The 24,913-nt window shown below is 43.9% G+C and overlaps 1 protein-coding gene across 1 annotated transcript in view; it reads right to left on the bottom strand.

Annotated features, from left to right (window-relative positions):
• Positions 1-24,913, bottom strand: part of TMEM67 (transmembrane protein 67) — a 72,519-nt gene that overhangs the window by 17,846 nt on the left and 29,760 nt on the right. Inside the window, exons 20-23 of the mRNA XM_040434308.1 lie at positions 23,654-23,787; positions 15,201-15,341; positions 15,032-15,112; positions 7,798-7,914 (exon numbers count right to left, since the gene is read on the bottom strand). Of these exons, the coding sequence (XP_040290242.1) occupies positions 7,798-7,914; positions 15,032-15,112; positions 15,201-15,341; positions 23,654-23,787 (473 nt within the window). The remainder of the gene's footprint in view (positions 1-7,797; positions 7,915-15,031; positions 15,113-15,200; positions 15,342-23,653; positions 23,788-24,913) is intronic.

The following is a 24,913-nucleotide window of genomic DNA, read 5'->3' on the forward strand; positions in this document are numbered from 1 at the left end:
AAAATAAAAAGTTCTATGAACTCACTATGCCCATCAGCGAATACCTTAGGGTGTGTACTTTCCGAAATGGGGTCATTTGTGGGGTGTTTGTACTGTCTGGCCATTGTAGAACCTCAGGAAACATGACAGGTGCTCAGAAAGTCAGAGCTGCTTCAAAAAGCGGAAATTCACATTTTTGTACCATAGTTTGTAAACGCTATAACTTTTACCCAAACCATTTTTTTTTTACCCAAACATTTTTTTTTTATCAAAGACATGTAGAACAATAAATTTAGAGCAAAATTTATATATGGATCTCGTTTTTTTTGCAAAATTTTACAACTGAAAGTGAAAAATTTCATTTTTTTGCAAAAAAATCGTTAAATTTCGATTAATAACAAAAAAAGTAAAAATGTCAGTAGTAATGAAATACCACCAAATGAAAGCTCTATTAGTGAGAAGAAAAGGAGGTAAAATTCATTTGGGTGGTAAGTTGCATGACCGAGCAATAAACGGTGAAAGTAGTGTAGGTCAGAAGTGTAAAAAGTGGCCTGGTCTTTCAGGGTGTTTAAGCACTGGGGGCTGAGGTGGTTAAACTGATGATCTATCCTCAGGATAGATCATCAGCTTCTGATCGGCGGGGGTCCGACACCCGGGACCCCCGCCGATCAGATGTTTGAGAAGGCAGCGGTGCTCCAGCAGCGCCACGGCCTTCTCACTGTTTACCGCTGGCCCAGTGACATCACGACTAGTATCAACTGGCCTGGGCAGGGCTAATCTCTGTTCACTTGAATGGAGCTTAGCCCCGCCCAGCTGATGTGCGGGGGTCCTGGGTGTCGGACCCCTGCCGATCAGAAGCTGATGATCTATCCAGAGTTGACTTTTTATTGCTACTATATTTGGGTACATAAGATTTTTTGATCATTCATTATTATACTTTATGGGGCAAGGTGACCAAAAAAATTGGTTGTTTTGGCAGAGTTTTTATTTATTTATTTTTACAGCATTCACCTGAGGGGTTAGGTCATGTGATATTTTTATAGAGCAGGTCGTTACGGACATGGCAAAACCTAATATGTATACTTTTTCTTATTTATTTAAGTTTTACACAATATAATTTTTTAAACAAAAAAAATGTTTTAGTGTCTCCATAGTCTGAGAGCCATAGCTTTTTTATTTTTTGACTGATTGTCTTAGCTAGGTGCTAATTTTTTGCGGGATGCCGGTTTGATTGGTTCTATTTTTGGGGGCATACGTCTTTTTGATCACTTGGTGTTGCACTTTAAATGATGTTAGGTGACAAAAAATAGCTTTTTTGGCACTGTTTTTATGTTTTTTTTATGGTGTTCACCTAAGGAGTTAGGTCATGTGATATTTTTATAGAGCAGGTTGTTACGGACATGGCGATATGTAACATATCTACTTTTTTTAAATTAGTTTCACTTTAACACAATAATAGCATTTATGAAGAAAAAAAAATCATATTTTAGTGTCATAGTTTATTTTTTATTTTTTGACCGATTGTCTTAGGTAGGGTCTCATTTTTTGCGGGGTGAGGTGACGGTTTAATTGGTACTATTTTGGGGGGCATACGCCTTTTTAATCGCTTGGTGTTGCAATTTTTGTGATGTAAGGTGACAATTTTTTTATTTTTTTTGCCACAGTTTTTATTTTTTATTTTTTACTGTGTTCACCTCAGGGGTTAATTCATGTAATATTGTTATAGAGCTGGTTGTTACGGATGCGACAATACCTAATATGTATACTTTTTTAATTTATTTCACTTTAACACAATAATTGCATTTTTGAAACAAATAAATTATGTTTTAGTGTCTCCGTGATCTGAGAGCTATAGTTTTTTTTATTTTTTGGGCGATTGTCTTAGGTAGGGTCTCGTTTCTTGTGGGATGAGGTGACAGTTTGATTGGTACCATTTTGGGGGGCATACGCCTTTTTGATCGCTTGGTGTTGCACTTTTTGTGATGTAAGGTAACAAAAATGACTTTTTTTTAAACAGTTTTTATTCTTTATTTTTTACGGTGTTTATCAGATGGGGTGGATCATGTGACCTATTTATAGAGCCGGTCGTTATGGACGCTGCGATACCTAGTATGTGTGTGTGCTTTTTCTTCTCTCTATTTTTCAATATAAAATCAGGGGAAGGGGGTGTTTTTTTTTTCTTTTTTACTTGAAACGTTTTTTTTTTTATTAAAAACTCTTCTTTTGACTTTTTTTTAAGCTTTATTTGTGTCCCAGTCTGGGACTTTACTTTTGGGGGTCTGATCCCCTCTGCAATGCATTACAATACATCTGTATTGTAATGCAATGCCTGTTAGTGTATTACACTGAGTAATACAATAAGGCCCCTTTCACACGAGCGAGTTTTCCGCGCGGATGCGTTGCGGGAGGTGAACGCATTGCATCCGCACGGAATCCTGACCCATTCATTTCTATGGGGCTGTTCACATGAGCGGTGATTTTCTCGCATCACTTGTGCGTTGCGTGAAAATCGCAGCATGCTCCTCTTTGTGCGTTTTTCACGTAACGCAAGCCCCATAGAAATGAATGCAAGCAAGTGCGGATGCGGTGCGATTTTCACGCATGGTTGCTAGGAGATGATCGGGATGGAGACCCGATCATTATTATTTTCCCTAATAACATGGTTATAAGGGAAAATAATAGCATTCTGAATACAGAATGCATAGTAAAACAGCGCTGGAGGGGTTAAAAAAAAATCATTTAACTCACCTTAATCCACTTGATCGCGATGCCGGCATCTCCACCATGGTAAAAGATCATGTGACGTACCATGTGATGACCGGAGTGACGTCATCAAAGGTCCTTTACCTATAATTAATGCTCACCACAGGTCCTATTCAGTAAAGGGGACAGAAGGAGATGCCGGGCCGCGATCAATTGGACTAAGGTGAGTTAAATGATTTTTTATTTTTTTTTAACCCCTCCAGCGCTGTTATACTATGCATTCGGTATTCAGAATGCTATTATTTTCCCTTATAACCATGTTATAAGGGAAAATAATACAATCTACAGAACACCGATCCCAAGCCCGAACTTCTGTGAAGAAGTTCAGGTTTGGGTACCAAACATGTGCGATTTTTCTCACGCGAGTGCAAAACGCATTACAATGTTTTGCACTCGCGCGGAAAAATCGCGGGTGTTCCCGCAACGCACCCGCACATTTTCCCGCAACGCCCGTGTGAAAGGGGCCTAACAGGTTGCCTAGGAGCACCCGTAGAAGGCAGGTCCCGATGCCGTGTAGGGCATCGGGCAGCCTCTGCACGGCATTGGGCTGCCTTCTCATCCATCGGGTCCCCGCCACAGCAGCGCGGGGACTCGATGGGCTCCCTCACCCCCCTCAAATCCCTTCTATGTCGCGGTCAGTGATGATCGCGGCATAGAAGGGGTTAATCCGCCGCATCAGCTTGTACAGCGATGCCAGCGGATACAGCAGTGGCCCGGCTATCAGGAACTGCCGGACCCCTGCAGTGATCAGGCGCGCACTGCTCCGGTGCCCGCCTGATCACCATGACGTAATAGTACGGCAAAATGTGGGAATGCACCTGCCACCATGACGTACTATTACGCCATATGTTGGGAAGGGGTGAAAGAGGACCTTTCATGGGTCCAAACATTATAAACTAAGGATACGTAGGGCTTAGTGCAGGAATCTAACTGCACTTACTATTTTTTCTGGGCGCCAAACCGCTCGCCCGCTGTGGCCCCGTTGTATTCTCCCGCCTGGTATGCTCATTTTAGCATCGGAGCAATGAGGAGGAGACTAAGTCTTTCTCCGTGGGCGTCTCCTTCTTCCTGGCTGTGAGCTGTCTAATCGCAGCGCAGAGCGTCACAGCCAGGGAGAAAAAAATACTCACCTTCTCCCTGACTGTTTATAATGTCTGGACCCATGAAAGGTCCTCTTTAAATAACAATATTTTGCATGATAAATGAATCTGAATGTTAGTACAACCTTAAAATGAAAATTCAAATGGGCTTTCTTTTTTTAATTGACTCTTTGCAGGGGAAATGCCTGCAACAGATGAAATTGAAATCTCAATCTACCATTTTCAGCTTCTACATGGTGTTTTCATTTGATTTATGATTTTGACATTAAAACCCACTATAGGAAGAGGAGAATTAATTGACAAAGTGGAAATTTAAAATGAAAAAGGCTATTCATTTTTACATTTATTTTTGACACTTATTACCCACACTGGAGTTAGAAAAGAAAATTCAAATGGAGAAATTTAATTTTCTTTTTAATTTTGGCATGCATTTTGCAGACACTAGATGAAATTAAAATGCTAAAACATTATTTTAATTATAATTTTAGATTTTATTTAATTTCATTTTAATTTTGGCAGGTTTTACCTCCCATAGAGGTAGGTCTCCCCACCCAGCTAAAATAACCACTGAAAACATATGGGAGAGTCTAGGGAGTCAGATACAGTACCTTCACAATTACAATTTTAGATAATAAACCATATAATCACTAATAAGAATCATGCTCCATAAAGGTTCAAGTGAACAATGCCTAAATTGAATTGGTATTGTGAGAGATGGGCTTTGTTTCTCTATGTATATGTGGTGTGAATATTCTGTAGTACACATTTTTGAGAAGGTCAATAAGGGAGGGGGAAAATGGGGATTATATTACATTTTTCAAATATACCATTCCTATCAGATTAAGGAGGTAATAGTGTCTTCTTTAGGAACACCCCTTTTGTGATGTCATGTCTGCTATTTAAGTCAATGTAATGTGAATAAAGCGCTCTTCTTCTACCATGGTTCAGGGGGGAGGAAAAGATGCTTTCATGAAACCACCTAGTGTGTCTGGTCTCATTATGAAAGCAGTATGATACTTACATACTTATACTTCTAATTTATTTGGCTCCACACAAACAAGATGAGAAGCGCATGAATTGCACTGACAGTATTGAAGTATCAAAGGATGCAAATGACTCCTTAAAGGGGTTATCCAACATTATATCAGACCTCATGGCCAACCCATGGTGGTGATCATATTTACCCAGTTCCTGCCACTATGTTTAGTCTCTACTGTTCCCCAGCTGGCTCATCATCTTCCTAGTGCACTGATATCAACATACTGTTATGGGGGCACAAGTACAGCCAATCACTTGCCGTAGCGGTGACCTGCTCCCCTTGTGTCATGTGACCCTTTGTTGGATAACCCCTTCAAATGGTTGTCCCTTGTGGCTGTCTGGTCAGTCAGGTGGTCACAATTTTGTTCTAGTTCCATATTACCACTCATGGGAAAAGAAGCATTCATATGGTGCCCATTCAGATCATTCACATCACGTTTTCTTTGACGAGGGTGCTCTCTTTAAGTCTTATAGAGGAAGGGGTACCTTTATGACCACTCCTTTAAAGAGAACCTTTCACCAGTCCTGACATGCCTGTTTTAATAGATTCATGCATTCCCCATATAACATTTATGGAGCATCTATTCTTATGGCTCTATGTTGTGCCATTACTTTATTATTTCTACTTGAAGCTATGAATGAATTGCTAGCAGTCTGCAGTAAGGGTACAGAGGGTGGTAACAAGTTGGGGGGGGGGGGGGGGGGGGGAGTACCTGCACAGTCTGAAAATGGCAGCACTGATTGGATAGAGTCAGTCTGTGCAGGTACACACCCCCAACTTGTTACCTCCCCTCTGTACCCTTACTGCAGACTGCTAGCAATTCATTCATAACTTCTAGTAGAAATAATAAAGGAATGGCACGACATAGAGCCATAAGAATAGATGTTCCAGAATTGCTATTACATGGGGAACGCATGAAGCTATTAAAACAGGCATGTCAGGAGTGGTGACAGGTCCTCTTTAACATTAAACCTAAAAATATCTCTTTATACTGTACGTTTAGTACAGAATACATCTAAACGTATCTAAAAGCAGTCATTTCAGCTTGAGAAGATGCTGACCATAGTATTCTTCAATGGGATTAGTGGAAGGAAATCCAGAACCCACCTACGTATGGTTCTCTACATTGGGCAATCCCTACTTGTTAGAAGGGTCTCTTGACTATAAGCAGTTTACAAATTGCATCCAACTTCCCAGCGATCAAATATATTTTGAGAGGAAACCTGGCAACAAGTGTTCAATTTCCCTGCAGTGCCACCACAGGGGGAATTAAAGGGCATCTGTCAGCAGATTTGTACCTACGAATCTGGCTGACCTGTTGAATGTGCCCTTGAAAGCTGAAGGCATCTGTGTTGGTCCCATGTTCATATGTGCCTGCATTGCTGAGTAAAAATTATGTTTTAATATGTGCAAATGATTCTCTAGGAGCAACAGGGGTGTTGCTGTGACTCCTAGAGGTTCTTCTTTCTTTGCAACTGCCGCTTCCTCTGCACTTTGATTGACAGGGCTAGGTGTGATGAAGTTTTCATTGCCTGGCCTTTCAATTAAAGTGCAGAGGGCGCGGCAGTTACAAAGAGAGCAGAGCCTCTAAGGCCCCTTTCACATGGGCGAGTTTTCTGTGCGAGTGCAATGCCTGAGGCTAACGCATTGCACCTGCACTAAATCCGGACCCATTCATTTTTTATGGGGCTGTGCACATGAGCGGTTATTTTCACGCATCACTTGTGCGTTGCGTGAAAATCGCAGCATGCTCTATATTGTAGAAGTAAATGGGGCTGCGTGAAAATCGCAAGCATCTGCAAGCAAGTGCGGATGCAGTGCGATTTTCAGGCATGGTTTCTAGGTGACGATCGGGATTATTTTCCCTTATAACATGGTTATAAGGGAAAATAATAGCATTCTTTATACAGAATGCTAAGTAAATTAGGGATGGAGGGGTTAAAAAATAAATAAAAATAATAAAATTCACCTCATCCACTTGTTTGCGCGGCCCGGACCATGTGATGAGCGCAGTGACGTCACCAAAGGTCCTTTTCCTCCCAGGTCATCAAAGAAGAAGAATGAAGACGAGCCGGGCAGCGCGAACAAGCTGGATGAGGTGAGTTTAATTATTTATTTATTTTTAACCCTTCCATCCCTAATTTACTTAGCATTCTGTATTACGAATGCTATTATTTTTCCCTTATAAATATTAAAATCTACAGAATACCTAACCCAAAGCCGAATTTCAGTGAAGAAGTCCAGGTTTGGGTCTGGGTACCACATTCAGTTTTTTCTCATGCGCGTGCAAAATGCGTTGCACTCGCGCAGAAAAAACGCAACGCAATCACATACAAAACTCACCCCACTCGCAGGCAAAATCGCACGATTTTCCTGCGACACACCCACATCCTATACGGCCCTCACACGCGACGCTCGTGTGAAAGAGGCCTAAGTGTAACGGCAACTCCATTTTTCTCAGCAATGCGGGCACATATGAACATGGGGCCAACACAGATGCCTTCAGCTGCCATGTGCACATAAAACCAGTCAGCCAGTTTCATAGGTACAAATCTGCCGACAGATGCCATTTAAGTATTACAGTGCTTACTGAAATCAATGGGCAGTCCATGTAATACAGAACAGCACAGGTCCTCCAGAGCAAAACATCCCTTTGTAAATGCTCTTTATTTCTGAACAGAAGATCTGACCTTATCAAAATGGGTTTAATAGGTTATAACAAAATGGGTTTTCTAAACTAGAAAACTCATTTAAGTTCTGAGAACCTCCAGACTCATGAGTGTGAGCACATTTCATTAAGTATACTTTTGGTTGAGGATGTTTGCTTTCTAGACCCCTTTATTGGGGCTCAATTGTTCTAATATGCCACTGATTTTAGCATTAGTTTATATAATGTGCCACAAGCAAAAAAATTACCGCTTCTCTCTTTAAATTCATGTTCATCTCCTCCATGCTTGTATCCGAGTGTCCATGGACTGAGCGGCCATGGATGTAGTATCCATAGCATCTGTGAGAAAGTATGAACACTGATATCTGCAAAATTAAAATTAGGATTGTGATTAAGGAATACAATCGCAGTATCAGTTTGTAAGGTCAACTACATTATAGTCCTACAATTACAATGTACCTTTAATTTAATATGAATTTACAAATGAGTATTGTGACACAGTGACGGGAAAACAGGTATTTTCCTCCCAGCGCATGCTGCTGGGCTGATTTGCAGCCAGGTGGGGTCAAACACCGGACTGAATTTTAAGTGCTGGTCCGGGTTTTGACAGCACCTAGCTGTCCTTAAAAGACAGCTGGGCTCAGCAGAAAAGTGTGTGTGTGCTGGGATCTGAGGCTTGTGCAGTGCTGAAGGGCCGAGACCCGTGTTTAGGAGAAACAGGCCCCCTAAAAGCTTGCTATAGACTGCTGTAGATAGAACTGCCAACAAGGTGATTTTTGCTATGTGGACTTTCCATTGTGTGTGAACTAACACCAAGACTGCAAAGTGACGTTTTGTTTTGGACTTATGTGTGTCAATAAACAAGAAAGTTTGATTTAAGAACTGTTAATTTGCCTCTGTACTGCATCCACACAGTCTACCAGAGCGAATCCCCACAATTGGTGGAGGATGCGTGCATGCGCAGAGAGGCTGGCGTAAACGCCGAAATATTTTTGTTTTCGGGTACGGCTGGATGTCCTGGATTAAACCAGCTAAATTCAAACTTGTGTCAAGTGACAAAATGGAGGCTGCAATGAAAGCTCTCGTGGAGGCTAACCAACACCAGCAAGAAACAAACCAGCTACTGTTACAACACGTGATGGCTTTACAGATGGCAGGAGAGTCCCAGAGTGTCCATGGTGTCCGGAAAGCGGTCCGTGCGGCGATCCCCAAGATGACACCCTCAGATAACATCGAAACCTACCTGGCGATGTACGAGAAAGTGGCCACAAGGGAGAATCTACCCCGAGATCAGTGGGCTGAGGTCGTCGGTCCGTTCCTGGCATCCGATTCCCAGCGGGTGTATTTCGACTTGCCGGACAATCAAGCGGCCGACTACCAGAAAGTCAATGGTGAGATTCTGGCAAGACTGGGGGTGAATGTGTTGGTCCGGGACCAGCTGCATCAGTGGGGGTTCAACCCGGCTGAGCCTGTGAGACCCCAGTATTGTAATTTACTTCACCTCTTGCAAAAGTGGTTACAGCCTGCTATGCTGGATGGTCTGTTAGCTGATATGTTCTGGAGGGCTTTGCCACCCCCTCTCCAGCACTGGATCGGCCAGGTGTCTCCTGGCAATGCCCTTGAGATGGTGGACTTGGTGGAACGCTATGAGGCTACCAGAAATCTAAAGGGGGGTTCTTTCGGGAGGGGGCTAGTCAAACCCCGGAAATCTCCACCCCAGACCCGGAGGTTTGAGCCGATAAAACCCGCCCAGGATGTACCCACTGCGGACCTGGCTCCGATAGTCTGCTGGCGGTGTCAGGAGCCTGGCCATGTAAGGGCTGACTGTCCCCATCAAGTTGAGCCCATGGACACTAACTATGGCTACCGTCAGTCGCTATATGCCAGGAAGCTGTGTGCAACAGGTACTCCAGAAACTCTACATCACTTGTGCCAGGTGGAAGTGGGAGACACTCCAGCGGAGACCCTGCTGGACTCAGGGAGTCTGGTGTCCCTAGTAAGGGCTCCCCTGGTACGGTCTGCTGAGTATACTGGCCGGAAAGTCGGGGTCATGTGCATTCATGGGGACTTAAAAGACCATCCCACTGCCCTGGTGGTGTCTCTAACCACGGGGGCTGGCAGGTGGACTCACGAAGTGGCAGTTGCCACAAACTTACACTACGAACTTATAATAGGGAGAGACTTCCCAGGCTTCCCGTCACCGTGGCCTGCTATGCAAGTGACTGATTCCTATGAGACAGGGGTAACCCCAGCAGAGTGGCCTGGCTCCAGGGGGAGGCCAGAACCCTGGGAACCCGAGGCCGAAGGGCCAGTGGTAGGGGTGACCGCCACTTTGGTGGAAGAGGGGGAGACAACCCCACTGAGTGTAATGGTGGAAGACGTGGAGGACTTGCCGCCGGGGCCTGAGCTGGCAGTCCTCAATGTCTACGGGGAAAATTTTGGTACTGCACAACACTGGGACCCAATCCTATCCAGAGCCTGGGAAAACGTATTAATAGTAGATGGTGAATCACAACAAGCTGGGGCAGAGTTGGTGTTCCCCCGTGTTGTGGTTCATCAGGATATGTTGTATTGGGTAAACCAGCTGCGGGGTTAACACATTGAACAGTTGGTGGTGCCCCAGGCTTATCGCAAACTCGTGTTAGAGTTAGCCCACCAACATGTTCTCGGGGGTCATCTGGGAAGACAGAAAACACATGACCGGATTCTACAACGGTTTTACTGACACAGAATTTGTCCACCTCCCTAAACACACTGGAAGTCTTGCCCGACCTGCCAGGCAACTAGCCCCCAACACCTTTTCTGCAGTCACTTGGTATCTCTCCCGATCATCGAGGTACCGTTTGTGAGCGAATCGCCATGGACCTCGTAGGCCCAGTACCGAAGTCTGCTAGAGTATTTTTACATTTAGTCGTGAGACTACTAATTGCCTACTCTTGACCCGCACTTTTTTAGATTGGTGATTTTTTATTTTTTTTTAATTTACTTTTATTAGGTTTGTTTTTAATAACAAACCTAATAAAAGTTAATTTAAAAATAAATAAAAATCACCAATCTAAAAAAGTGCGCGTCAAGAGTCGGCAATTAGTAGTCTCACGACTAAATGTAAAAATACAATACAAAGTGCCTCTACGTGCGCTGGGTATACACCAGTGTAATATTGAAGTCTGCTAGAGGACACCAACACATCTTGGTTATCCTAGACTACGCCACTCGGTACCCGGAGGCGGTGCCACTGCGACATACATCGGCTAAACTTATAGCCAAGGAGCTCATAGAGATGTTCTCCCGAGTGGCGCTACCTAAAGAAGTTCTGACTGACCAGGGGACCCCCTTTATGTCCAAGATCACGAGGAAACTCTGTAAGTTGCTGCATATCAAACAGTTACGGACATCCGTGTACCATCCGCAAACGGACGGTCTGGTAGAGAGGTTTAACAAAACATTAAAAAACATGTTAAAAAGGGTGGTGTCTAAAGATGGAAAGGATTGGGACCTTCTTCTGCCCTATCTGTGCGAGAGGTACCCCAGGCCTCTACTGGGTTCTCGCCCTTCGAACTGCTATATGGCAGACATCCTCGTGGTTTGTTGGACGTAGCCAAAGAGGCGTGGGAACAGCAACCTACTCCACACAAAAGTGTCCTAGGAGTACGTTACCCAGATGCAAGAAAGGATAGAGACAGTGTTACCTCTTGTTAGGGAGCATATGGAGGCAGCTCAGCAAGCACAAAGTCGAATCTATATTCGGCAGGCCCGGGTCCGGATCTTTAACCCTGGTGATCGGGTTTTGGTTCTGGTGCCAACTGTGGACAGTAAGTTCCTGGCTAGGTGGCAGGGACCCTACGAGGTACTCGAGAATGTTGGAGAGGTAAATTACAAGGTACACCAGCCAGGGCGGCGAAAGCCGGAGCAGGTTTACCATGTGTATTTACTAAAACCTTGGAAAGATAGGGAGACCAGTACTCAAGACAGCCCGCGGCCGGGTTTTCTAGGGGAAGAGGTTCCGTCCCCTCTGTCTGATGCAAGGAAAGCGGTTGCCACAGTAAAAATTGCTGACAGCCTCTCCACTAAACAGGCTCAGGAGGCCAGGGAGTTCGTTAGTCGGAACACGGATGTGTTCTCGGACCTCCCTGGACGCAATCCAGCATTACATTGTCACTGAGCCTCAGGCAATAGTCCGGTTAAAGCCATACCGGGTACCCAGTTTTGTAACGATTTGCGTAAGCTGAACAAGATATCTAAATGCATATCCCATGCCCCGGGTGGATGAGCTAATCGAGAAGTTAGGACAAGCACGGTATTTTTCTGTTTTGGACCTCACGAAAGGATACTGGCAGGTGCCCTTAACGGAGGCTGACAAAGAGAAAACTGCCTTCATCATGCCTAAGCGGCTGTATCAGTATAAGGTGTTACCCTTTGTTCTGCATGGCGACCCCGCGACATTTCAACATCTAACGGACATTGTGCTTCATCCACATCGGCGGTACGCCTCGGCGAACCTGGATCATATTGTCATTTACAGTACCGACTGGGAAAGTAACCTGCCCAAAGTACAGGTCGTAGTGGACTCCCTTCGGAAGGCAGGACTAACAGCTAACCCAAAGAAATGTGTGATAGGGTTAGAGGAGACTAAATACCTAGGGTATGTCATTGGGCGCGGAGTCATCAAACCCCAAGTAAAGTCATCACCTCTAGGCAAATAAAGTCATTCCTGGGGATGGTGGGCTATTACATGAGATTTGTCCCCCACTTTGCTACGATAGCCACACCACTGACAGGGCTCTTGAAGGGACATAAGTCAGTGATGGCTCACTGGGATAATCAGGCGGAAGAGGCGTTCTCCGCTTTGAAGTCGGCCCTGTGTGGGTCCCCGATTTTTGTGACGCCCGACTTCAAGCCGTAAGTTATAGTATAGACGGATGCCTCCGAAGTAGGCCTCAGTGCTGTATTGTCCCAGGAAGTCAACGGGGAGGAGCATCCCGTTGTCTTCTTCAGCCGTAAGCTCACCCCAGCCGAGACCAGGTACAGTATAGTGGAGAGAGGGTGCCTGGTCTCGGCCTCTCAAGTGGATGAGACAGGCCAAAGACAGAAATGTCCAGGTCACCCGATGGTTCCTTACCCTACAGAACTTTAAATTTACAGTGGAACACAGGGCAGGCCGGTTACAGGGAAACGCGGATGCCCTGTCCCGAGTACATTGGGCCAGATTTATCATTAGCGCAAATCAAAATAATGGAGTGAAAAAGTTGCAAATTTTTGCGCAATCGATAAAACTGCACAAAAATTTGGGACTTTTATTGGCTCTGCGCTATGCTCGCCAGTTTTTTGAAAGTGGGCGTGTTTTCTTATGTAAATAAATCTCTAGACAGATTTACTATTGCGACAATTTTAAAAAGTCGCAAAAAAATGCGCAATTTCACTCCAGTGAGGACCATGCTTATCTTATGCAACTTTTTAATAGAACATGCGACTTTTTCTAACATGAGCTCTTCATTGAGTTTCTTCTTCTCTCCAAAATATTTAATGTTCATCAGACATTGTGAAAAGTTGTGGACTTCACTGAGAAACCATGAACAAGCAGGATAATTAATCATAATGGTCATAAGCCAGGTAGTAGGCCAAAATTTCCATCAATCTGCAGTTTTTGTAAGAAAAAAAATGGATACAGAAACCCACGTCAAATCTATAGCACATTGTCTTCAATAGGGATTCATGCTGCCATTCATACAGTTGCAGATGATCTCAATGTGGATACATGTCTGTTCTTGATGCCATTCTGCTGCAGGTAACCACATGCAGACTGGCCTCATTGAATCCGTATGTGGACAAACAACGGTGCAAAATGCTAATCCATAGCAGAAATGCAAGAGTCAACCTCAGATTCCTGTGGCGGATTCCATGTCAGATTTTATTTTAGTAGTGGGGTGGTAGTATATGATGGCAATACCCTTAAACAGACCACCAAAGACCTGTCATAACAGAACCAACTATAGTGCATTCTAAAAAAAATAGAAGGCATGTGAGCTGAGGATTGGGACAATTATTGGGGGTGAATGATCCCGATAATTGCCCCATGTAAAGGTGGCGCTGGTCACCCCTCCTAAAAAAAATAATAATAATAATAATAGCAAAACACGCCTTGGGTAACTGCATCCTTCATGCAGCACCTAAAATCACCACTTGCGGGTCGCACATCATCATGTCGACAAGCAATGAATCTGAATGGGGATTAGGATTAACAATCACAGTAGAGATCATTTATCACATAAAGGTAGTCTTTCACATCTGAGATTTTGCTGTCCGGTTCTGAGATCCAGCATGGGATCTCAAAACTACAGCAAAACACATCAGTTTGAATAAACAACCGGCTGAATCTGTTCAGAACGGATCAGGTCGTATTAGATCAAAAATGAATAAACCGGCACTAAAACCATTGTAAGTCAATGGGTGCCGGATCCGGGGTTTTTTCGTGTCCGTGTCCGGCACCATTGCAGTGATTTTGTATCTGGCATGGGAACGCAACGAACCGGAACAAAATCCATTCTGGGAAATACTTTCATTCTTCATAAAATAATAACACTGCTGCATCGTTTCTCAAAAATATACAATGTGATGCTCCTGTGTTATTCCTCCTGAATATTTTACATTATTGTGAAGGAGGCGCAGGGAGCAGTGAGTGTAGCACTGCTAGCGCTGGTTGTACTCACTGCTTCCTGGTCTTCTTCCGTGCCACACGCTGCACGTCGTGACTGAGTGGGGCATGGAAGAGATAGTGCATGTAGGCATTGTTTGTCGTCAGGTCACTCACTGTGCAGCGTAGGGCTTGGAAGAAGACAAGGGAGCGGTGAGTGCATGGTCCAAAGCAGGAGAGGCGAGTTCATTTATTTATTTTATGTCTGATCTGAGGTCTGATACAGATTGGGGGTCTGATCTGAGGTATGAAAGTTTGGGGGTCTGATTGGGGGCTCTAATACAGATTGGAGGGTCTGATCTAAGGTCTAATAAAGATTGGGGGCGTTTTATCTGTGGTCTAATAAAGATTAGGGGTCTGATACAGATTGGGAGTCTGATCTGAGGTCTGATAAAAATAAAAAAAGGGGGAGATTTATCAAACTGGTGTAAAGTAGAACTGGCTTAGTTGCCCATAACAACCAATCAGATTCCTCCTTACAATTTCTGAAGGAGCTGTGAAAAATTAAAGGTGGAATCTGATTGGTTGCTATCGGCAACTGAGCCAGTTCTGCTTTACACCAGTTTGATAAATCTCCCCCAATATCTTTTTTTTTATTTTCCTCCTGTAAAACCTAAGTGCATCTTATAAAGAGAAAATCACAGTGCATACTGAAGCAAACGAGCCTCAATCAGGAGACACCAGACTGAAAGGCCAAACAGAACTGTATGAAAATCAATGCCGGAAGGGGAACCGGAGTTTAGGTTATGTTACACAAATAGTTAGAGCTAAAAAGAACTAATAAAACTTACGTTACTCATGGAACACAAATCAACAAACTGTCGGATTTTGTCTTCCACAAATCTTTCATAGATTCCAGAGAAGAAGAGAATCTGGAAATACAAAATCACATATTTAATGTATGAGTTGCAAATGGCTCATTTTGTTTAGGTAAAGAGTTCCTCCTCTACCAGGTTTTACCTGTAAAGTACCGAAAGAGAGCCACAAGGCAGTAGCCACGCCATATCGCAAAATGCGGCTCCACGGGGCTATGTAATCCTGTGCGTCTCTGGACAGGCTGGAAGAAGGATCCCGCAATGCTAGGTTTTCAAAACCAACAATCTGAAAAGCAATAAGGTCATTATAAAAAGGTTACCACAGAGGTCATTCACCTTACAGGAGCCCAGGATATTTTACTAACGTAGCCATGCAATACATAGAGCGGAGCATAGAAATGATAAGTACGTATTTACAGGACATGTGCATGCAGACATGTGCATGAGTGTACTTTAAAGGGTTTCTGTCACCAGAAATACCTAAATTAAACTGGCTGACATTAGCGATGTGCTAATGTCAGCTGAACCTAACTAGTCTATTCCTAGTTTTATCCATGCCCCCATTACTCCATAACTGTAACTTTTATAATATGCAAATTACCCTCCTGCTCCTAGAGGCTCCGTTCTCCCACCTCTGTCACCTCCTTCCAAGTCTTGATTGACAGGGCCAGGCAGCGTTCGCATCCTCCTGGCCGGCCCTGAGTGCACGGTAAATCTCACGCCTGCGCCATTCAGTATTCAGCGCAGGCGCAGTAAGGAAGTTGGCAGCCAGTGAGTGTCCTTCCTTCACTATGCCTGCACCGAATACTGAACAGCACGGCGCAAGTGCGAGATTTACCGTGCACTCAGGGCCGGCAGGAGGATGCGAACGCTGCCTCGCCCTGTCAATCAAGACTTGGAGGGAGGTGACAGAGGTGGGAGATCGGAGCCTCTAGGAGCAGGAACATATTATAAAAGTTACATTTATGGAGTAATGGGGGCATGGATAATACTAGGAAAACGCTAGTTAGGTTCAGCTGACATTAGCACATCGCTAATGTCAGCCAGTTAATTTAGGTATTTCTGGTGACAAGAAACCCTTTAACTTTCTGCATTTATTCTACTATAGTAATAAGTGTCCTTTCATAATACTCAAACGCTGATAAAACAAGTCAATCAGCGCTCGTTTAAACAGAACTTTATCATGAAATACAGTGCAATTTGTGGGCAGCAGGTTAAAGAGCAGGAGGAGCCGAGCAAATTGATATATAGTTTTATCGAAAAATATTCAGTAAAACTTTTATTTCATTCACTGAAACCATGTGGATGTACTTATCAGTGATTGACAGCTATCTCTCTATACACAGTCAGATAGGGAAGGCTGTCAGTCACTGATAGGACCGCCAACTTGGGCTATTGAGCTGACAAAGAACAGAGATTTCACTGAATCGTGTCCCATCAAACTAAAATTTGAATATTGTGCAAAGTTAATTTATTTCAGTAATGCAACTTAAAGGGTGAAACTAATATATGAGATAGACTCATTACATGCAAAGCGAGATATTTCAAACCTTTATTTTTTATTATTTGGATGATTATGGCTTACAGCTTATGAAACCCCAAAGTCACAATTTTGAGGTACCCTTTGCTCAGGGGGTATGGATTAATCAGCTGACTAGACTGTGACACTTTGAGCCTAGAATATTGAACCTTTTCACAAAATTCTAATTTTAAGCTGCATTAATGCAATTCCTTTTAATTTGCATTACTGAAATAAATGGACTTCTGCACGATATTCTAATTTTTCGAGTTCAACTGTATATCAATCTGTTCAGCTTATCCTGCTGTATAACATGCTACCTGCACATAAATTTTTATCAGGATAAGTTCCCATTAAAGAGCTTTCACAGCAGCTTATGGAAACTGCATGAGGGACAAACTATTGTGAATCCCTCATGCAGTTTCTACTACATTATGTGAGCAGCACACTCCTTGTTTACACGGGGAGATGTGCTGCTGACGAGCAAGCATGTTTATGCCCTGATAAAAGAGCATCGCTAATGTCAGTCAGCTACATAACGTTATTTCTCATGACAGAAACCCTTTAAACAGTCCTCCTCATCATGCTGTTCACATTTTGACACCATGAGACCAAGACGACACCTAACAATTGATCAAAAGTACCTCGCCATTGCGAAGCTTCAAGCAGGATGTTCTCAGACGGAAGTGGCCACTGAGCTTAGAATGTCACAGAGTGTCATCAGCAGAGATACAGAGAGACTGAAAGAGTCACAGAAAGGCATACAAGTGGACGTCCTTTGACAACATCCCACACTGATGACCGCTTCATTGTGATAAATGCCCTGCGGAACCGGATGATAAATGCCACACAACTTACAGGCACATTTAAGGGAAGTCAGAGGCACCCAAGTGTCATGTCAGACCATTTGAAACCGTTTACATCAGTGTGGTCTGCATGCTAGACGACTTGCAAGGGTACCTGACCACAGGCGTCGTCGTCTTGCATGGGCCAGGGAGCATCTATGCTAGACCAGGGACCAGTGGGCCTCAGTGCTGTTCACTGATGAAAGTCAATTCACACTGAGCAGAAATGATGGCCGGTAGGGATGAGCGAATCGACTTCGGATGCTTCATCCCAAGTCGATTCGCATACACAGTATTAGAATGTATTGACTCAGATGAGCCAAAGTTATTACTTTGCGAAGTCTCGCGACACTTCGTCTAATAACTTCGGAAATTAATTTCTACTGTAAAAAACCTTTGTATCGAACTCTAGGTTCGGTTCCAAGCGGTACTCTGGTATTAAAACAACGTTTTATGCAAATCGACTTCGGATGAAGCATCCGAAGTCGATTCGCTCATCTCTAATGGCCGGCAATGATGTTGGAGACATCAAGGAGAGAGCTATGCATCAGCCACTGTTGTCCCCAGATGAGCCTTTGGCAGCGATGGACTGGCCATCGGGAGTACCGGGAGAATCCCGGTGGGCCGATCGAATTATGGGCCGGCCAGGGCCGCCATCAGGGGGGTAAAGCTCCAGTAACAGCAGGCAGTGTGGGGGCGGCGCTCACTCACTGACGTCACACGCCTGCTCCTCCCACTAGGCGGCGCAGGCGCGTGACGTCAGTGAGTGAGCGCTGCCGCCCGCACTTGTTACTGGAGGCTGGAGGCGGGAGCTGAATGTAAGGTAGTAAAGACTCTTTACTAAAGAGATGAGCGCTGTGCCCCCACGTGTAGTAGAATACCTACCTGGAGCCAGAGCAGACTGTGCACAGAAAGGGCACTTTGTCACTGTGGACAAAGTATGGCACTTTCTGTGCACAGATTGGCTCTAGGTGGGTACAGTGTGGCACTGCAGTCACTAAGGGCACTATTTATCTGGGCATAGTAGGGCACTATCTGCCCACATAGTCAACATATGGCGCTCTGGGCACTGCCATATAATAGTGTGGGTACGGCGATATTTGGTTCTATGTGGGCACTGTATGATTGTGGGCAGATAGTGCCATACTATCCACAGATAAATGGCGCATTTAGTGCCTGTCGTGCCCACATAGTGCCATATAGAACCCATACTCGGAAAGCGCCATACTTGTGTAGACAGAGTATAATTATAGGCAAAGTATGGCACTTTCTGCCCACGTTTTAGCTCTAGGTAGGTATGATATGGCACTTTGTGGGCACTGTAGACACTAAATACACAACTTATCTGAGCATAGTATGCCCAGGTCTTCCCACGGTCATACAGTGCTCAGATAGCGCCATGTTATGCACAGATAAATGGTGTATTTCTTGCTTATGGTGCCATACAGTACCTACCTAAAGTGAAAACCTACAGTACTTTGGCCACAGTCATACAGTGCCGACATAGAGCCAAAGTATGGCACTTTCTATGCACCTAGGTAGGTACTATATGGGTACAAATGCGCTATTTTTCTGTGAATAGGAGGGCACTATCGTGCTCTATGTGGGCACTGTATCACTATTAGGGCAGATAGTGCCATAGAGACAAAATGTCTCCCAGCACATTATACATGGCTCGTCATCATGGTTACGACCTCCCTGTAATCCAGCATTGGTGGTCGAAAAAAGCACCAAACTATGTGCACTCCCACAATCCCGGCTACTCCTATAGTGTGCAAGCATGACCACCGCTGCTGGATTACAGGGTGGTCAAAACCATGGAAACGAGCAGTGCATAATGTGATGGAAAAATGACTCCCGCCAGCAAAGGAAGCAATATGGACAATCACAATACATTAGTAAGTGCCTTGTATTAACTTTCTCTACAAGATAAATGCCACTTGCTGAAGAGACATAACCCCTTCAAGGATGCGTGCACTGATATGCTGTAGATTTGCATCCATTAAATCCACACTATTTACAGCATACATTGACCTGTGGTGCGGTTTTAAGTCTGCAGTCAGTTTATGCTGCGGATTCCCTCCTTTGCAGTGCACAGATCTGCTGTAAAATCTGCATGTAACTCACATATTTTGTTGTGGATTTTGCTGCTGCAAATTACGTCCTGCACGGATGTGCCCCTTGCTTTCTTTCATTTTGTATGCATAGGTGGTGCCCTATGTAGGCTCTGTATGGCACGCACTGTGCACTGTTTGGCAGTGGCTTGCCTAGTAAGGTGATCACCATCACCATGCTCAGTTTTTATTATCCCCACAGCCTGTGTTACAATTAAAGTTACTGTCTGCAGCCTGCAGGATACCGATTTATAAATGTACAGTCTTGTGAAAAAATTAGGACACCCTTTGAAAGCATGTGGTTTTTTGTAACATTTTTAATAAATGGTTATTTCATCTCCGTTTCAACAATACAGAGAGATTAAAGTAATCCGACTAAACAAAGAAAACTGAAGAAAAGTCTTTTCAAGATCTTCTGTAAATGTCATTCTACAAAAATGCCTATTCTAACTGAGGAAAAAGATAGGACACCCTTGCCCCTAATAGCGAGTGTTACCTCCTTTGGCTGAAATAACTGCAGTGAGACGGTTCTTGTAGCCATCTACCAGTCTTCGACATCGGTCTGAGGAAATTTTACCCCACTCCTCAATGCAGAACTTTTTCAGCTGTGAGATGTTTGAGGGGTTTCTTGCACGTACAGCCCTTTTCAAGTCACCCCACAGCATCTCAATGGGATTCAAATCTGGACTTTGACTTGGCCATTCCAGGACTCTCCATTTCTTCTTTTTCAGCCAATCTTTGGTTGATTTACTAGTATGTTTTGGGTCATTGTCATGTTGCATGGTCCAGTTCCGCTTCAGCTTTAATTTTCTAACTGATGGTCTCACATGTTCTTCAAGCACCTTCTGATACACAGTAGAATTCATCGTGGATTCTATGATGGTGAGCTGACCAGGTCCTGCTGCAGCAAAGCAGCCCCAAACCATGACACTTCCACCTCCATGCTTCACAGTTGGTATGAGGTTCTTTTCTTGGAATGCTGTGTTTGGTTTACGCCAAACATGTCCTCTGCTGTTGTGTCCAAATAATTCAATTTTGGACTCATCTGTCCAAAGAACATTATTCCAGAAGTCCTGGTCTTTGTCAACTTTATCGCTGGCAAATGTCAGTCTGGCCTCGATGTTTCTCTTGGAAAGCAAAGGTTTCCTCCTTGCACACCTCCCATGCAAGTTAAACTTGTACAGTCTCTTTCTGATTGTAGAGGCATGTACTTCTACATCAACAGTAGCCAGAGCCTGCTGTAGTTCTCGAGATGACACTTTAGGGTTTTTGGATACCTCTTTTAGCATCTTGCGGTCTGCTCTTGGGGTGAACTTGCTGGGGCGACCAGTCCTGGGCATGTTGGCAGTTGTTTTGAAAGCCCTCCACTTGTAGCTTATCTTCCGGACAGTGGAATGGCTGATTTCAAAATCTTTTGAGATCTTTTTAAATCCCTTCCCAGACTCATAGGCTGCTACAATCTTTTTTCTGAAGTCCTCTGACAGCTCTTTTGCTCTCACCATGGTGCTCACTCTCACTTCAACAGTCAGGAGCACACCAAACTAAATGTCTGAGGTTTAAATAGGGCAAGCCTCATTCAACATGCAGAGTAACGATCTACTAATTATGTGCACCTGGTGTGATATACCTGTGTGAGATCTGAGCCAATTTAAGAGGGAATACATGAGAGGGTGTCCTATCTTTTTCCTCAGTTAGAATAGGCATTTTTGTAGAATGACATTTACAGAAGATCTTGAAAAGACTTTTCTTCAGTTTTCTTTGTTTAGTTGGATTACTTTAATCTCTCTGTATTGTTGAAACGGAGATGAAATAACCATTTATTAAAAATGTTACAAAAAACCACATGCTTTCAAAGGGTGTCCTAATTTTTTCACATGACTGTATACTACTGTGAGTGGCGGGGAGGGGGATCTATGGATGACGGCACTGTTATAGGGAGGGGGATCCGTGGATGGCACTGTTATGGGGGGGGGTCTGTCATGTGGATGACATTGACACTTATGGGGGGGGGGTCTGTGGATGACACTTATGGGGGGGATCTGTGGATACCATTATTTTTTTGAGTGTGTTTGGGAAAAATAAAGTGGGCCGGTCTGGCTGAAGTCCAGGGCCACTTTATTGTCCCAGTCCATCCCTGGCCTTTGGTGGTGGTGTTACAGTGTGGGCAGGTGTGTCTATTCAATACAGAACTGCCCTACACTTTAAGAATGGTACAGCGACAAGCCCATACTACTTGAATAAAATCATTAATCCAGTCATTGTGCCTCTGCATGAACAACACAGGCCTAATTTCATCTTCAAGTTCATCGAGGTCGCATCATTAAGGAACGGCTGCTGGAGACTGGGGCAGCTTAAATGAAGTGGCCTGCATTTTCTCCAGACCTGAATCCCATGGGAGCTGAGTTGCAGTGTAGATGCTTGTAACCCTGTACCCCAGAACTTCAATGACCTGTTGGCCGGCCTTTAAGAAGAGTGGGATGCTGTCCCGAATACAGGGGAGGGGAGGGACACAGAACTAGGCCTCAAGGCTAGGGAGAGGAAAAAGGTCACCTCCTAGGAGGCCCTAAACCTGGCCCTGACTCCTGTCAGTATGTATAGACCCTGAAGGTGGGAAAATACTTACGCCGGAACCTAGACCCTAGGAGCCCTGAAATGCCCTAGGTAGTAGCAGGGAATGAGATTACTGGTTCCTTCCCAGGTGAACGAACCCGAGGCCTAGTAACAACAAGCACAGGGAAACAACCAAATACAAGGAGCAGTACAACTTATCTTAAAGAAAATGGATGAGCAGGAACACAGGTAAGGTCCACACAGCAACTCTTCCAAATCCAAGCAGAGAATATCAAACGCATGGTATGAAGTGTGAAACCAAACTAAGTAGGGAATGCAGTAACGACCACGGGCTGCACCTGACAAGAGGTGTGGTCATTACCAAACCACAACAGTGAGAATCAAGAGACTGTCAGTTAACCTAACATGCAGTCAGTCTCTCCGATCTTCAAATCTCTGTCACAGAAGGTACCGTGACAGATGCCATGCCTCAGCAGACAATAAGTCAACTTGCGAACAGCATGAGACGTCTTTGTCAAGCTGTAATTGATGCTCAAGGCCACACGACAAGTTGAGACACTGACATTTTTTGTGGGGGTATACTCAACACTTTTGTTTCAATAAATTGTTTGAGATGAGGAAATCACCATTTCAGGATATAGTATCACTGTAGCGTGAACTTTTTATGTTTTCCATAAATGTCATCCGAAAGACAAATATCCCTAACTTTTTGTGAGTAGTGTATATATGGATATATATGGGAGTGCTGCCGAATTCTCTCTCTCTCTCATATATATATATATATATATATATATATATTTATTTATTAATAAAACTACAGTGGTGCATACCAAAAGTTAAGAAGCTTCACAGCAACAATGTGTGGGAATATATCAGCAGCATTTTATCCACAGTCCGTCCTGGCATCTCTCTCATCCTGTCACTTAAGCTGGATTGTCACTTGCATGAATCTTTAGAAGTGTTGGATGTCACGTGTAATAGACTTTTTATATAGTGGTGCCTTGTTGCTATATGTGTGACACTTAGAATTTTTTTTATTCTGATTTGCATTTTGCAACAATGGATTCTTGTACAAATTAGTTTTATTACTGTGAATCGTTCACTGCACTTTATATGATACATTTGTACATGTGTTTTATGCACTTTGCCTTCTTTTCTATTTTTGTGAGGTTCTGGATACTGGTCATATTTCAGGGTCTGTATGGTATTTGACCTTATCAGGGGTCTGTGCTGCTGTGGGTAGGGGGGCATCTTTATTTTATCTGTAAACACCATGTTTATTTATGCATTTTAATTGTTTGGTCTTCTGTTCTGTGCGAGATATGGCTTTATAAAATCATATTTATTGGCCCATCTTTTTAGCTGTGCATGATTAGGCTTAGTTCACCTCCATGTAGCCTATTCTACGAAAACCATTAGAACTTATGTGAACTTATCCTTACTTAAATGTACCCTTGCTACTTTGTCTTTAGGGTGCGCCCAATTTCTTTGATATTAAATGGTTGATATACATGATATACATGCGGTCCTTGTTTGATCATACAACTACCTCAAGAAAGAATAGGACGATAAGAACTTGGAAGAGAGGATTGATTCTGCGCACAGTCTGGATTTTATTCCATTCATTTGCTATGAAGTACGTCCTCCATATACTCACTGGAGAAATGCTAGATTTTTCGGCACCTGCCGAAATAACAAAATATTAATATTAATCCTGGCCATTTTCTGTACAGCAATTTATCAACATAACTTTTCAAACACCATAGTAACATCACAAAGATGTACTCGTACATGGAATCAATAAGATCATCTGAGTCGAGTCATATTACTTTGTTAGACAAGCCCTACAAATATTTCTTTAACCCACTGAAGTGTAGCGTACTTATTTCATTTTATTCTGAAGGTCCCTTTACAGTGGCTGAACATCGGCCAGCTGTATTGGATAACACAGCATTATGTCAGCGTCAGGGGTGTCGCTAGGTCAAAACATTCGGGGCTTGAGCCCCTGATGTTTTGTCCAGGGCCCCGAACGTTACGGCTGGTAGCTATACAACTGCCTCGCCGACCTAAGGACGGCGATACAGTTGGATTACTGCGGTCGCTTGCTTGTAGAACGGCGCGGGCGGTCGCCAAGAAACTGCCTGTGCCGGGTCTCAGGCGGCGTGATGATGTCATCGCGCACGCCTGTGCCAAGACAAAGACGGCGCGGTGACTTCAACATGCCCGTCTGAATCCAGAAGCCTGCAACTTGGACCTCCGGCGGTGGGAAGTCAGGTGAGTAGTTTTTTATATCTTGTCCACAGTGGGGGCTTTGTGAATGCTATGGGGACTAAATGTTGGCATTATACCTGCTGGAGCCACTGGGAGATTGGTTATAACTACAGGTGCCTTTGCAAGTACTGGGGACACTGAAGAGGTCATTTTACATGGGGGCACTATGTGGGGGCCATTATAACTGTTGGGGGGCACTATAAGTATTGCTGGAACTACAGGGAGCATTATACCTTCTGGGGCACTATAGGAGGGTATTATAACTATAGGGGAAACCACAGGAGGGCCTTATAACTACTGGGGCACTATAGGAGGATATTATACCTATGGGGCAGAACAGGAGAAACTTATAACTACTGGGGCACTATAGGAGGATATTATACCTATGGGGCAGAACAGGAGAAACTTATTACTACTAGGGCACTACAGGAGGGCCTTATACCTTCTGGGGCACTACAGGAGGGCATTATACCTATACGGGGCACCACAGATAAGCCTTATTACTACTGGGGCACTACAGGAGGATATTATACCTATT

This window comes from Bufo bufo, chromosome 5 (assembly GCF_905171765.1).
Source record: "Bufo bufo chromosome 5, aBufBuf1.1, whole genome shotgun sequence".
NCBI classification, from domain to species: domain Eukaryota; kingdom Metazoa; phylum Chordata; class Amphibia; order Anura; family Bufonidae; genus Bufo; species Bufo bufo.